The sequence below is a fragment of the Carassius auratus genome, chromosome 32, assembly GCF_003368295.1.
Source record: "Carassius auratus strain Wakin chromosome 32, ASM336829v1, whole genome shotgun sequence".
Taxonomy (NCBI): Eukaryota; Metazoa; Chordata; class Actinopteri; order Cypriniformes; family Cyprinidae; genus Carassius; species Carassius auratus.
Genome location: NC_039274.1, coordinates 15,211,168 through 15,226,682, shown reverse-complemented (window position 1 = coordinate 15,226,682; position 15,515 = coordinate 15,211,168). Strand labels below are relative to the sequence as shown.

At 37.4% G+C, this 15,515-nt stretch overlaps 1 protein-coding gene across 3 annotated transcripts in view; it reads right to left on the bottom strand.

Annotated features, from left to right (window-relative positions):
- Positions 1 to 15,515, bottom strand: part of phkb (phosphorylase kinase, beta) — a 56,981-nt gene that overhangs the window by 23,754 nt on the left and 17,712 nt on the right. For all 3 annotated transcript variants that reach the window (XM_026215650.1, XM_026215649.1, XM_026215651.1), the window contains 8 exons: positions 13,858 to 13,973; positions 12,372 to 12,435; positions 9,629 to 9,724; positions 8,801 to 8,998; positions 5,717 to 5,774; positions 4,213 to 4,290; positions 3,210 to 3,368; positions 2,453 to 2,547 (listed from right to left, as the gene is read on the bottom strand). In XM_026215650.1, the coding sequence (XP_026071435.1) occupies positions 2,453 to 2,547; positions 3,210 to 3,368; positions 4,213 to 4,290; positions 5,717 to 5,774; positions 8,801 to 8,998; positions 9,629 to 9,724; positions 12,372 to 12,435; positions 13,858 to 13,973 (864 nt within the window). The remainder of the gene's footprint in view (positions 1 to 2,452; positions 2,548 to 3,209; positions 3,369 to 4,212; positions 4,291 to 5,716; positions 5,775 to 8,800; positions 8,999 to 9,628; positions 9,725 to 12,371; positions 12,436 to 13,857; positions 13,974 to 15,515) is intronic.

Sequence of the window (15,515 nt, the reverse complement as noted above, 5' to 3'; positions counted from 1 at the left end):
TTGCATAAATATTGCAGAAAGATGCTCAAAGACAGGCTGTAATATATAAACAAACATAAACGGACACTTCATATGACTAAATCCATCCACAAACACACACTACCACAGAAATACACCACGCAAACAAACAGCAGCCAATGCAACGTGCCCTTTAGTCAGTGCAGCCTTTGATGCAAAAGTGAAGAGACAAGCAAGCCACGCATTACTGTGCAATATGCAGCGCCCTCCTTCAAAGCAGCAGGGCTCCTCCCAGTTTCCCATGCAGCAGTGGAACACTCATGAATAAAACAGCCGCCTGCCCCTCTCTGCCTCTGATTAGACAAACTTGTACTCCCAAGCCAATATCAGTCAAATTAGCGCTACATCTTAACTAGGGCTGAGGTTATTCGGGATGATTTTGCTGGCAATATACAATTAAGCAAAATTATGAATATTGAGACAATATTCAATAAAAGTTTCCCGAAGACCTTGTCATTAGTATGGTTTCATGGTATGAAAGAACGTTCTTTTGAGGTGTCAAGTATCTCGCCTTGAAAGTAGATAAGAGAAGGCGGCTGCAGGTGGGGGAGGAATGAAAGAACAGCTGTTACACCTGACATTTCACAGATCTTGTAGTAGGCAGGTATTGCATTTGCATTTGCATTTTTTTTTTTTTTTTTTGCTTATGAAATAAATGCATTTAAAATACTGTTGCCTTTATTAAACAAGTGAATATGACGAACAAGTAATCCAGTTTACCTAATTTAGATTAATTTGTATCCCCTGCACTTTTGAATCCATTTTCCGACGTTTCAGAGAGATAAATTAATATGCTTAATTTTAGCAGACTGCATTCAGGACGGGGAGTGTTCTCTCATAATTCACAAGGATTACAGAAATTATTGACAGATGTTGATTTTAGCTGTCTGAGGCTGTAAAATTGTGCAATTAAAACTCAATTTATATTACCGGTCACAAGTTTGTGGTTGGTAAGATTTTATTATTTTATTAAAAAAATATGTGTGTGGCCACTTTTTTGACACTTCCACTTTTTTAAATTATCTTATTCTGTTTCATGTCACAAACTTGTACTTGTTGTCATAGTACTTTCATTTATTCATTTCATATTTAATCATATTTACACTAGGTTTTGTGCAAATAATTTTGTTATTTTACTGCACCTTTGTTATTGTTTTAGTTATTTACCTATAGTGGCTAAGAAAGTGAAATACGCGCACATTCACAGGAAACTACTTAAAAGTAGTGTGGATATTAAGGCAAATATTTTGGCTTGTTACTAATAATCTGCTTTTTATTGTACTGTGTGAATATATATGTATATATGTATGTATATATATATATATTATATATTTATATATATATATATATATATATATATATATGTGTGTATGTATGTATGTATGTATGTATGTATGTATGTATATATATATATATATATATATATATATATATATATATATATATATATGTATATATATATATATATATATATATATGTATATATATATATATATATATATATATATATATATATATATATATATATATATATATATTTAAAAAAAAAGCACTCAGCACTAATCTCAACCTCCTTGTTAGCTTGCATCAGTCACCATGCTCGCTTTAATATTAGTGTCAGATCTAGAGTCAGAGCTCTTGACAGGAAGGGACATTTCTGATGGCTCCCCACATCCTTACATACATGAAATCTGATTTCAGTAGCTAGCACTACATTACATTTACAGTCTACGATAAACACTCCTTCACTGTTACAAGACTGCTGACAAGCAGCTTCCCAACCGCTAGATACACGTGAGCAAAAATAAGCGAGAGATTTATAGAAAAGGACGGACAAAACAGATTCACATTAAAAAGAGTGATGATAGTTCATGCACTACAGTTTTTTTAATGATTTGATAGAAGTCTCTTATGCTCAGCAAGGCTGCATTTATTTACTAACTATAAATAATTATCTCCAGGTTTAGCAGTAGAGTTGTGCTTTAATAAAGTTTTAATTGCATGATTTTTACTAGATATTCTATGGTGATGGAAATTTAAATTGGCATGTGCGTTTTTCAACCCGTTTCACTTTTTCCAGGGCTCTGACACAATTCCATTGTAATGAGCAGATGCTGTTATTAAAGCGACACTGCAGACTGTCTATAGGGACAGATGAGGCAGCTCTGTGCTAGCTATGAAACAGCAGGTGTCCGTAGGTTTTTCTTATCAACAACAGTGTGGTCTGTCTCAGCAATTACAGATCTGCAAGGAATGGATCTGCATTCTAAAAATGGTGTCAGCTGCAGAGGATCGATACTGAGATGTATCAGGGCTTCTGCTAAAGCCAGCAACAATTTAAGCACGAGGCTTGGACAGAGATTAAACACCCAGGCCATTCACATGTGTTCTAGTATCCGTGTAGTTGGCTAAAGAGAGATGGGATGCAGCTCACTTGATTGGAGTATCGCATGCTGACGTTCCTCTGATCCTCCCGCGGCACATAGCGATGGATGGGGTCGATGTCCTTTGGCCTGATCAAACCATCGACTGAACAGCAAACATAGAACAAGAATTACTGTTCAGTTCACGTGAGCTTTAACCTAAACCACTGCGTTCTTAACCCAGACAGGGTTTACTAATGCTCTGCTGGTCTGGATTTTACTGCACTGCGCACACACATGAATTATTGTCTACAATATGAATAATTCTAGGTGTGCAGCATAGTAATAACAGTGCTGGAAATACAACATTTTGTGGGGGGAAATCATGTTAATACTTAATAAGAACAGTTATTAGACTTAGAATTCGATATTCGCTGAAAATCCAACTTGATGTGATCAGTCAAAAGCTACGGTGGAGGAGAAGATTAATGAATAATGACTTCCGTTTTCTGTATCGGTTCCTCATAAAAAATGGCTTCAGAAAAAAATAGTGCACAAGTCGCTTTTATGTTGTTTCCTTGTCCTTTTTTTAGAGCACCAGCTTCCACTTTCGCTGTATGGAAAAGAAGTCGTTTGAAAATTTGTTGACCTCTATTAATACGATCCCATTTTGTAGGTTTAATTTATAAATCATTTATAGCTGCGAATGTGAGCAGATGGCATAAAGTCACTGCATGAATAAATAATATAACATTTATGTAAACTCTTTCAGCGCGTGTCTGTGAAGCAGCCTCGACCCTTTTGGCTCTAGATGGATCTGAAACTCACCCAGAAGCTTAGCAATGTTATAGAGGGCTTGTCCCCAGAGGAACAGCATCCCATCACGCCCTGAGTTGCTGGGAAAGCGCTTCTGGCTGCCGTGATTCTTCTGTTCAGCCTCAACAAAGTCTGCCGGCACATAGTAATACTTGGGAATAACCACGTGGCCTGCAGAGAATCAAATCAGACAACATTTTTTGAGTTCCAGAGTGTTTCAGTATCTCACCAGCATACTAGAAGAATTTCTGAAGAATCGTGGCTGCTGAAAATTCTGCTTTGGGGGTTAAATGACATTTTAAATAATCATACAGAAAAGCATTCTTTCAACAGTTCTGTAGAGTATAAAGTTACAGATATAGTGCTTTTAGAACCATTTCTGCTTGCAAAAGAATAAATGAACTGAGTGGTCAAATTGTATATTTCATTTAAAACGTGATATTCAGGTCAACAGCAGTACAACTCGGAAGTGTGCGAAATGTCTTTAAATTGATGCTGGCTGCTATTTGGATATTGCCAATGAATAAGTATCATTGTAAAAATGATACAGAAAAAGCAGCAATCAGGTCGCCTAGCCACCTTTTCACCTTTTCTCTGTCGAGCATAATTTAGTTAACTAAGCTGAGCTCTCCTCTGTATTGGCGAGGCTCACTGCAAGCAAATGAAGAGAGCTGAACTAGTTAAGTTGCTTATTGTTGTTGTGGTCTGAAGGACTGTTGGACAGCATGTTTTGTTTGTCTGTGGAGAGACGACCGGTGTTTTGGTCTGTTTAAATAATGGGCAAATTCTGTCTGTTGTGCACTTGACTGAGACACGTCTGAGGAAATCACGCAGCCAGGGAGAGATGAATACGAAAGGACCACTCTAATAAAGGGTAATGGGAAAATAACAGTCATTGGCAGGGGCTGGAGGACACTGGCTGGCAAGCAGAGTACATCACAACATGACAAGCATTGGCAGTTTGTCCAAAAAGATGGTGCATATGCATATGTATATGTATGCGTCCGCAAGTTACCTTCAGAGGACTGGAAGATGACAGCCTCTAGCAGTTCCTGGTACTCTTTGACTTGAGCAGGATTTCCCCTAAACACACCTGAACGAGAGGTCAACAAAAGGGAAATTATAGAACTCTACATCCCCTTCCTCCAGGTAACACTGATGGGATGTTTATACAAGTGACCCTGGTCTCAGCAAGCTCAGCATTTATATGCAATGCTGTAGAAAAATATTGTAAAATGCTACAGTAACAATTTTTGTTACGAGATTCAGTGAAAATCGGTAAATGGCTTAACATTGCATAATATTTAGTTCTGCTAATTCATAGTTTATGCAAGTGAAAACTATGAATTACAGTATGATTTATTGTTAAAGCTGCAGTAGGTAACTTTTGTAAAAATGTATTTTTTTTTTTACATATTTGTGAAACCTGTCATTATGTCCTGACAGTAGAATATGAGACAGATAATCTGTGAAAAAATCAAGCTCCTCTGACTCCTCCCAGTGCTCCATTTGCAGAAATACACCACTCCCGTTAAGAAACAACCAATCAGAGCTGCGGTTCGTAACTTTCTTTGTGTTCAAAATTTACAAAATGTATATAATAAGTGAGTACACCATGAATCCACAATGAATGCTTCGGGAGCACCGCAGCGGAGTAACCCAGTACCTTTGTGATTCTTCTTAGACATAAACAGAGAGAAGTAGTTCCGGCTACGATGTTCTTCCGCAAGACGCACGCAGTTCTGTTTATTAACCGCTAGAGCATCAAAAGTTACCAACTGCAGCTTTAAAAGAGTAAAAAGGTAAATCCCACAATTACATTTTACATGAATAGTTTTGTTGTTTCTTATTTTCCTATTTTATTCTTGTGGTTAAAAGTACATTTTATGTAAAACGCATATTTTGATACTTCAGGTAAACTGGTAAATTAGTATCACAACACTTAAAGGTGCACTAAACAATATTTGAAAAAGGCTATTGACCAGAGTCCCAAAACAATCTTTCTGCCAATCAGCAGTAAGGGGAGTGTCTAGTAGTGATGGGGAGAAGAGAGAGCTCAGTGAGTGCACAGGACGGATATTAGCAGATCGACTATGTATAGCCAAAAATGGCAGAAAAAAAAACGGGAGGAAATTTTCAGAGGAACAAAACATTAAAAAGAAGGGTTACGATCAAATTTTGGAGCAGCTTTCCTGCAGTGGAGAGAACTCAAGAAACGTGAAGGCCTGGAATCGTATGCTGAGGTTGTTTTGTTTCTTCTTGATTGGAGAGTTATGCTGATTTTGACTAGTCTGTGTTGGCTTTTGCTTGAATACACAGCGTATTTGTCCTGGTGCTTTCAAATATCAACATCATTTGGCAAAAATCGCTTCGTGCACCTTCAAATGACTTTTAATATAGATTTATAAGCTGCAAAATATACAGGCACAGACATGCAAATTCATCTGCCATTTTTTACTTTAAATTTAACTTTAAATTTATTATAAAAGAGCCTACAAGTTGATAGTCATGAATCTTACCATCAATCATCATATAGATGAAAAAAAGAGGAAACTCGCACTCAATCCCGTCAAAGAGCTGAAAAACATCACAGAGCAGAGAATAAGGCACTGTGTACATGAGGAGTCCTTACATAAACATCACTCAGTGATCATTACTGTTCAAATGTCTCATTGCTTCGTGAACAAGGAAAAGATGTATGTGAATTCCTCAGTCTACCTGTGTGAGTTGCAATATGGTTGTTAGAATGAAATGACAAAAAAAAAAAAAAACTACTCTCAAACAGTTAGTACATTTTGAGAGCCACACAACCTGTACTTTGACTGACTTACAGCAATATGTTACCTGCAGCAAAACACACATACAGTACATAAAATGGAAGCCATTTAAATCATTAAAAGGAAATGCCAGACAACCACTGTTTTCCAGTTACGACAGTTCAGGAAAACAGAAAACAATTATGTTGAAGTATAGCAGTCAAGCAGAAACTCCATTAAAAAGCCATAGTGCTCTGTCTCTCTTTCCCTAGAGCAGGGCAATGAATCACTTGGGTTTGAAATTAAAATCAGCTCAGATGTAGAGATGGTTTGGGAGTGTGAAAAAGCAATGATTAATTCAAATTATGTGACTGCCGCTTGTTTTATCAAATTCACTCGGAAGTATAGTCTACATGTAAGTGCCTTCAGATGCTCTGGAAAAAACAGAAAGAGGATTTCTCCTCAAACAGGATTTGAAATTAGGGCTAGATGTGCACATGTGTGGGCAGATTGAGTTTACTAAGGGAGTAATCCGTCAGAAACATTTGTATCAATATCTAACCAAATAAATAGAGATGAATCGCATTTAGCTACCCACTTTCCAAGCTGCAGTTAAAACTCACCAAGCTTATAAGCTCATGCATTCAAAATATTCTCGCTATTCATGAGATGAAACGTTCATAATACAATCCCGTGATCCTCTTTTGATCGCTGCCAATTATAAGACAACCTCAATTCAGAAGATCCGTCTTACGAAAAGAAATGAGCTGCTTAAGAGGTGCAATTCTAAAGCACACTCTGATGGCTGACAGGGAACAAAATGTCTTTCAACCTTTCCCAAATGTAATTAAGTCTTCTCTATCTCCGCTAGAAATCTAGGAAGACAATCGCTTCGAGATTAGGATGTAATGAAACAAAGGCTGTTAATTGGACTGGTCTCGCATCTTTGGCATATCGCATATAAACTGTTTCAGGACAGAAATAGGGATACTTGTAGAGCCAACATCTAAAACTGAGAGGAAATAACTAAATTGACCTACTCTCTAACTAACGGCGAAAAGTTTTTTCAAGACTAAGTGATTTCTTAACATCGGTTGCACCAACAGGTTTACAATAAACCCTGAAAGTCTAAAAATAAAATCCACTTTTTTTTCTCCTCAATATCGGTTTCTATAACCACTCAGAGAAAGAGAGTGTAGTCAGAGAGGAGAGTGAGATGGAGGGGGCCCTATGAAGCAGACTTATTACATAAATGTCTCCTGGGCGGATAGACATTGAGACATTGAAGCCCACTCACAGTAAACAGGAGGAGTCTCATGAGTCTTTGGCTTCACTTACCACAATTACTTAGTGAGACTATATCATTCACCAGAGGACATTAAGTCACTATGAGACAATCAGGCTTGAAATCCTTTGCCATCATAACTTAGTTAGGGGTTCGACAGAATGGAAACTCCAACCACGCAGAAGAGTTTGTGTTTGTCTGAGCATGACAGGCTGATAACACAAAGACATCAAGAACATGATACAATGATTTCCTGTATCTTAAAAAAACAAAAAACAAAACATAAAGATGACATTTAAGTGGACTGCTTTCCACCTATAAGAAAAATACCTTCACACTAACATGTGTGTTTTTATTTTTATGAATAAATAAATAACAAAAATATCTGATCTACATCAGATTGGTCTCTTGGCTGGTTTTTGTCTGGAAGACCCTCAGATAAGAACAGCAAATTTGAGACCACTTTCACTACTATTCTATTTAAAAGAACAAAATCATTCAAAGGTTTGAAGACTGAAAGTTTGTTTTATGTTGTAAAAAGTCTCTTCCCTCTGCGGATATGTTTACCAACGTTTTTTTTTTTTAAATACTAAAATTATGACATATTATTACAACTTAAAATGACTGTTGTATATTTGAAAATAGAAGTAATCCTGTGAGGACGAAGCTGATTTTCGGCAGCCATTCCTCCAGTCTTCGGTGTAACATCATCCTCTACAAATCATTCTAATATGCTGATCTGGTGCTAAGGAAACATTTCCTATTATTATCAATTCTGAAAACAGCTGCTTGCATTTTTTCTTGTGAAAAGAGTGATGCATTCTCACCAAAGGATTTTTTTTTTTTAAACAAACCTAAAATAAAATACATTTGTAAAAACATAAGTGTACATGTTCAATACACAATTGCAGAATATTCATATAAGTATTCATATTTATTAATATTTAGTATTATATGTATTAATTTTTAATTAATAAATAAATAAATACCGACCCCAAACTATTGAATGATAATGTGCACAAAGGATTAGCTTGGTATTGCCACAGTCACAATCTAAAACACAAGAGAGTCCCGTGGCATTTGTTTGATAGGGGTGGATGAAGTAATCAGGTGGATGTATTGACAGAGCACTGGCCCTACTAAGAGCCCTTTTCTTCTTTTACTGCTCTTTCTCTCTACTTGCGGACTTGTTTATAGCAGGAGGTCAGCTCCGACAGCTGATGTGATGATTTGCTGCTGGTTAAATCTTCCCTTTTCAGATTTCAGATTCAGACGCAGCATGTTCCCAGGCTAATTTTGTAGTTAATATCCTCACAGTTCAACCCAATCAAATGGGATTTACCCACAGCCCTCATATGCTCCTGAGAGATATATCTGCAGATCTGCACCAGATTAAAAGATGCGTATAAAAATGCTATTTTCAATAACCTTTGTAGCAAAACCTCTGTTTCTAAAATGAAAGGGCTAAAACTGAACATGGGGAAAGGGTTCTTTTCATTTTCCTTTTCACTGAATTGCTTTTGGTCTTTCTCCATTTCAGCTAATATGCTAACCACACTCACCTTCATCTCGGCAGGTTTGTAGTACTTGCGGTTCTTGTCCTCATTGGCTGTTCTATAGCCGTCCCGTAAGAAGCGCATGAAGCCGTACTTGCCCTTCAGCTTGCGGACTATCTTGTCCAGAGTCTGGGAATACAGAGCATCATCATCCACGGCAAACGCTGGGTAGCTGATGCAGGGCAGGAGGGCCGAATCTGTGTTCTACATGACAAGAGCACTAGCATAAGACATTCAGCGACTCTCTGCTCTTTCATCAGGACATATTGAGGGAACTAAGAGATAAGTGGCCACTCTCATCCTGAGAATGGGCAATTTTTCTACTTTAGCCTCTGCTGTTTTAATAACACCTTAGTCAGAATCTAATGCATGCAATTCATAAGCCTTCAGGCCACTGAATCAAACAACGTTCCTCAACTTACAAAGGAAGAACATTTCTGCATAGTGCACTGCCTTTAAACATGTTGAAAATATGCATTTTTCAGCTTTGGTAACATTATGAAATATGGAATTTTAAAACACATAAAACTCAACAAAACAATTTTAGGTAAAGAAATGACAGTAAAGTGAATTTCTATCATTTATGATTAAAGTTCCCATATAAAGAGAGGTCTTAAAAGAATGGCTAAGGACTGTTACTCATTTCATATGCAAGGGGGGCATATACATTGACATCTTAAAACTAATTTAAGAATATTTTTCATGCAGGACGTCTAGACCAACAGTAATGTAAAAATGGACTTAGGGGAAGAAAAATAAAATGCTTAAAAAAGTATTAAATGACCCTTTTAATAATGGATCAGCAGTTTATGCATAGCAGGCAAAATAACTCACATGAGACCGAGACTCCCTCGGCAGGAGAGAGCACAGAGTCTGTCTGTTCCTGTTATGAGCATCCAGATCCACAAAAATGACTGACCAGGAGCATCCCTGCAAGGCAGAGGTAAAGCAAGCATCACAAATCAAACATTATTATGGCCATCTTCTCACCTCCTCTTGACGGCTGGAATTCACCAGTGTCTGTTACAGGTGATAGTGTGCCTAGACTCTTTCACAAAGCTCTGTCAGTTATATGATTGACTTAAAACCTCCATATTAGAAATGTAAAGGCTGATTCTGCAAACCAGCCCTCCTTTCCACAAAACCATCATGCTGCGTAGATGCATTTACTTAAAAAAAAGAGAGAGAGAGAGAGTCAGATTTCAGTGATTACTTTGGGCTTGTGGTATTTCACACAGCAACAGTTCCACCTCATTTCCTGAAAAACTTTGAAATCAACCAACCTCACCATCCCCAAATGAAATTCACAATCTAAACTCAGCTCAGAGGCATAATCTACAGTACACCAGACTAGACAGCGACTGCCACACACACGATTAATAATAAAAACATGCAAACATATTTGTAGACTATATACACACACACTTATATACACTCTTTAATAATTCATCAACAGTTTGTATATTCACAGTAGTAAATAAATACACCCACAAAATGACTCAAATAGAGAATATGTATATAATTTATAGAAATTATAAATTATATAGAATCTAAACTTCCTTGATGATGTATATAATGTTTTATTTATTTATTACATAAAAACAGCTCACAAATTTAAAAGGCAATTTTGCAAATAACCTCGGCGAGCAGAAGCTTATTAGTTATCAAGGGTCATCCATTCCAGAAAAACAAAACAAAACTATTACTTCTCTCTTTTCTCTGCATTCCCCTCACACCTCTCCATTTAAACTGTGAGAGCTTTTTCAATTTCACTTTTTCAGTGTCTGTAGACCGATTATACAACAAGCACCATTTTGTGGCACATTTAGCTCATCTAAAGAAGCTACCAAAGAACCAAAATGCTTATCCAAGCATCTGAACCAACGATTGATGTGCTGAGAGGGATTGTAATGTAAATGACTGTGAAGAGTGTGAGAAGAGGAGGTGTGTCAGTGATATGTAGACTTCAGCAGAGGAAGAACTGACTTTAGCTAAACATGAATATTTGCCCCCCAAAAATGTTTGAAAGTAAGTCTATGTATATTTACGTATCCGTTACATTTATTGCACAAAACCATAACTGCAATTTTCATCACTTGATTCATGATTACTTTTATGATGTCTTTTTGTAATTTGTACAGTTGGTTGACTAGACTTTCAATGTATGGAAAAACAAGAATATTAAAAATATATATTATTTTAACAAAAATTAAAGGGAGTCAATTTAAAAACCATCTTCTTGGTGTAGTTGGTGTGTGACATTTAGCATGCTAAAGACAGAATGCTGTGTAGATAAACAATGACTAGGTTTTTCAACCCCAAATCTAACCATTTGTACAATGGTTTCAAAATAATGAGACTTTAATTAAAAGCTGAGAAAGCCGAGCAATATGTAGCTCAACATATGGCATAAAAGATCTACCTGCTTTTATCCTGTTATAACTGTGCTCTGACAGCTCCTGTTCCAAAGAAACACATGAAAGTGCCAGCTCTGCCGTCCATGCTGAGAGTTAGTTGAGGAAATGGAGCGTGAGAGTCATCATTAATAACATAACTCATGTGATGACACAGCACGCCTTCCATCCAACTGAGAGACACATGGCAAAGCCACTCATTTGAGTCCTCCATTAATTCAGAACAACACTGTCTAAAGCTGTTACTTCCATAAAGTCATTTCATACACTGCACCATGTTCCCTGCTAATGACAGAACACAAAGAGCCACATTAGGGAGGAAGAGGCAAACTTGGCAAACAGTCAAAACAAAACTGTAACTACAAATAAATACACCATATTTTTTTAATCTTGCGCATCCTGTTAAAAAACTTAAAAACAACCAATGGACTTGACTTAATCCAATCTGAAGGGCCTACATCTGTGTGTGATTGGGGTGGGGGGGGGGGGTGTTCCTTCTTCCAAAATGGACACGCTTTGAGGATGTTATCACTTTTCCAGTCCATTACCAAATATAATGGATGAGGCCCACTGCCATCTTGATTTTCCCTCAACACCAGAACAAATATATTACACTAATGGCCACTCCAAAAAGAAAAGCGCACCAAAATCAGATAGAAGTATTCACCATCCATCAAAGTTGGAAATCTGACAAAATGGATAGCTCAAACACAGTCTAACCCAATAATCTTGATCACTTTGTTGCGTTTCTCTCTTGCCTTCGACACATTCATTCATGCAATGAATAGATCACCTGAAGAAGCAGACACATTTATTTATTACAAAGATGAAGAGAGCTGTTGGTACATTGTGTCATTTAGCTGTTTTGAACTACTAAAATCAGTCTTCTCTGAACATTAAACAGTTCCTCAAAAAGCATTCAAAGGTGGAAAATCCCCCCATTGTGTGGACTTTATTATAATCTTCTTGTTTGTTAGCCATTACGCAGGTTTGATGAAAAGTATCAGTTTGGTCAAAATGTAATCTCCTTTTGTGTTCCAAGAAGAACAAGAAGAAAGACAATCATAGATGTTTCATATGACATTATGGTGAGTAAATGACGACAGAATTCAGATTTTTTTTTTTGAGTGGATAAACCCATTATTAGCTAAAGGCAGCAGTACCTGATTTCCAAACAGGTTGAATCCATTGATGGCTTCCAGAGCAGCTTTGGCTAGTCCCACTGAGCTAGAAGACAACAGATCAGATTCACAGTCACATCAAACTTCTCCTTTTTAAGACAAAATGAATATTGCTCTTGCTATTTGAGCACTTTTCACAGACAGAGAACTGAGCTCTTTTTAAGTACTGTTCTGTTCCAGGTGCCAATATCCAAAGCCATTTTCATCCATGAAAGACTCCTTTGAAGTTAAACAAAGGTAATAATTTTGGTTATTTTTGCTTCTGCAGCCACTCACTCTTGTGAAGCATACAATTAGAGTACATGATTAGACCTAGGTGTAAGAAATAAAAAAAAGCACCCAACTGCTATTGGTAAAGAAAAATCAATAGTAAAAATGCAGAAAACGAAAAAACAAACAAACTGAAAGACATTGGGGATGATTACAAATTGAAAAGAATGTTGTAGAATCCAGCTCTGCGTCGTGCATCCCTTCCCAACAAAACCATCAGCTATGATCCCAATCAAGCTACATGAGGTTCAGACACTACTAATTTCTGCCTTGACAGAAAGCAAACATGCTCAGCCCCAAATATATTGGTAAAATTTGACAATGATCCTGACAGACTATGATCTTTTTTACATTCAATCTGGTAAAGCAAAAAATGACAAAACTGGATAAAACATGAGGGGGAACCATGATCTGCTGTAATGTGTTACTATAATGTGTAATAAATATATATGTTGGTGATGGTTGAATGGTTGAATTGAAAGATCATTTTTAAGATCATAAATTGATCATTATAAAATATTTCAATATCCGCTTAAAAAATGTTAAACAATATTTTTTGTTTAGTTAAAAAGTGCAAAGAGCAGAAGTCAATACTCTAATTGGCCCTCAGTGGGGATGCTGTGACGGCAAGATAAGGAAGCAGTGATGGAGAGAATCATTATTGAGCCTGGTTATGAAAGAGAGGCAAAGCCATGTGTTGGGAGTCACTGCCTATTGACTTGCTCTTCTATAAAGCATAATGTCTGCAGAGCACCAAGAATCATTTCTGCAACGGGCAGATAGGAGCTTCTCAATGTGATTCCTCTCAGTTAGAGTTCAGTCACTCCTGGACTCACCCAGATGAGGTGAAATGAAGTGACACCTTTACTGGAAGGCCAACATAGCTACATGCTCCAATCTATAACCTCCTCAACATGAGCTGAATCGTTCACATTGTTTTAGGTGCTGGGTTTCATAAACGCGAGCAGTAAACAAAAGTTTGTTTTATTCGAGCATGAGGAATGCTGACTTGGTACCTAGTGAAAAATACAGCTTTAGAGAAAAGAAACATGCTCTGTGCGCCATGTGCTATTTAAAATTGAACTCTAATATTGTCCAATAACCAATGTTTTACTGCACCCTTACCTTAAATTTTGCAGCTGTATTTAATGACAAAATTATAGAAAAGGAACACAAAAAAAACAATGATCAAACTTACCTGGAGTGCAGCTCTGTGCTACCATTGTTGTACTTGCTTCCTCGTTCCCACATGCCAAAGTCTGGCACACGATACGCTCTCTCCACACAGAACACCAGATTCTGGATGAACGATACCTACAAATGCAAACATGTCAGAGATATCAGACATCAGCGCACATCAACAAATGTAAGTTTGCTTGGAGAAGTAGGCCTGCTCTCAAAGCTTTTCTAGGCCATGAGTGTTTTTATTTGTCAATACATCAGCATTCCTTCGTGTTACCAATCTAATATAATCGAAAATAATCCATCACTTCCATGGGTGGCATTGGTAATATAGTAAGCCCCTCAACACTTCCCAACCCCAGTGCGGAATGAGGCCATAGGAAAAACAAGATGAGGGAAAGAATGATGACTTTATGGTACGTAAATGAGGAAATGCTCAAACACCCAGGGAGGCCGGGCTGACAGCGCTTTTAATTTAAAATGAAGAGACCCGAGGGCCCCTAAAGCACGTTAAAATGGGGCACTGAGGAAGGTAGGCGAAAGACAAAATGGAAAGTGAGAAAGGAGAGAGGGATGGCTTGAGCACTTTTATTTTGGGCCTGGACTAAAATGATTAATGTAACAAGCTTTATGTTATCTTAATGAATACCGCTGGCCCACGGTAGCACTATTTTCTCCGTTCTTCCTTCTCTCAACCGCAGAGAGTGAGTGCAGAGCAGGAGTGGAACTTCTTTAAGGATGAAGATGGATCAGTCATGGTCGTTTGTGTTTGCTGGATAAGGTGTTACAGTAACTAACTGTAAAGTAACTACTGAAGCTGCCCTTCGTCAATAAGTCTTTCTAATAATAAATTTAAACCATGAATTTTCTTAGCCATTCATAAGCTAAATATACCTATATTAATGGCTTCAAAATGAAGACGACACAGAAACAGCTTCTAAATAGATCTTTAGTTGCCATGGTTAAACATATCAAATTAAAAGGAACTGCATGAAATATTCTGAAAGATATCGGTCCACAACTCTGACATGGAATTAAGCCACAAACGTTCGTTTGTCTGGTCAGAGGAGACGGAGCCTGGTCTCTCCAAAAGTTTTTGACTCCATTTCTGTCACTGATGGAGTTTGCTGTCCCTTGCCATTGTTGCTTTTTGACGTGCTTAGTTAGGGACACTTGATATTTGCAAATATGATTGAATTGACTGCACTGGACAACACTATTTGACGTGAACTGAACTGAGCTGGATGAAGACATCACTGTTTTCTCCAGAGCTGCTTTAGGGATGAATTAAATTCATTATTCTGTATAAATCTTACTACACTGTACAGTACCATCGTACAGATGATGAAACCTTTCTAAACATCTAGAGCAGGGCTATTCAATTAGGGCCTGCGGGCCTAATCGCCCACCAATCATCTTCAGTCACAGTCACACACGCGCCTCAAATTGTTTTTGCTCTAATTAGTTTGTCCACATGGTGGCAAACCTGGCCCGGACCGTTGTTTTACAGCTGAAAAAGAAAAGGAAGACTCTCACCAACAAGCGTTCATGTGATATTCACAAATTTAAGCGAGTATAATGATAGTGCTATCGGTCATATCTTTAGCGAGAAATAGCACAGAGACTGGACAAAGTTGATTGTCAAATTGAGTTTGAATGGCTGCCCGTTCGATT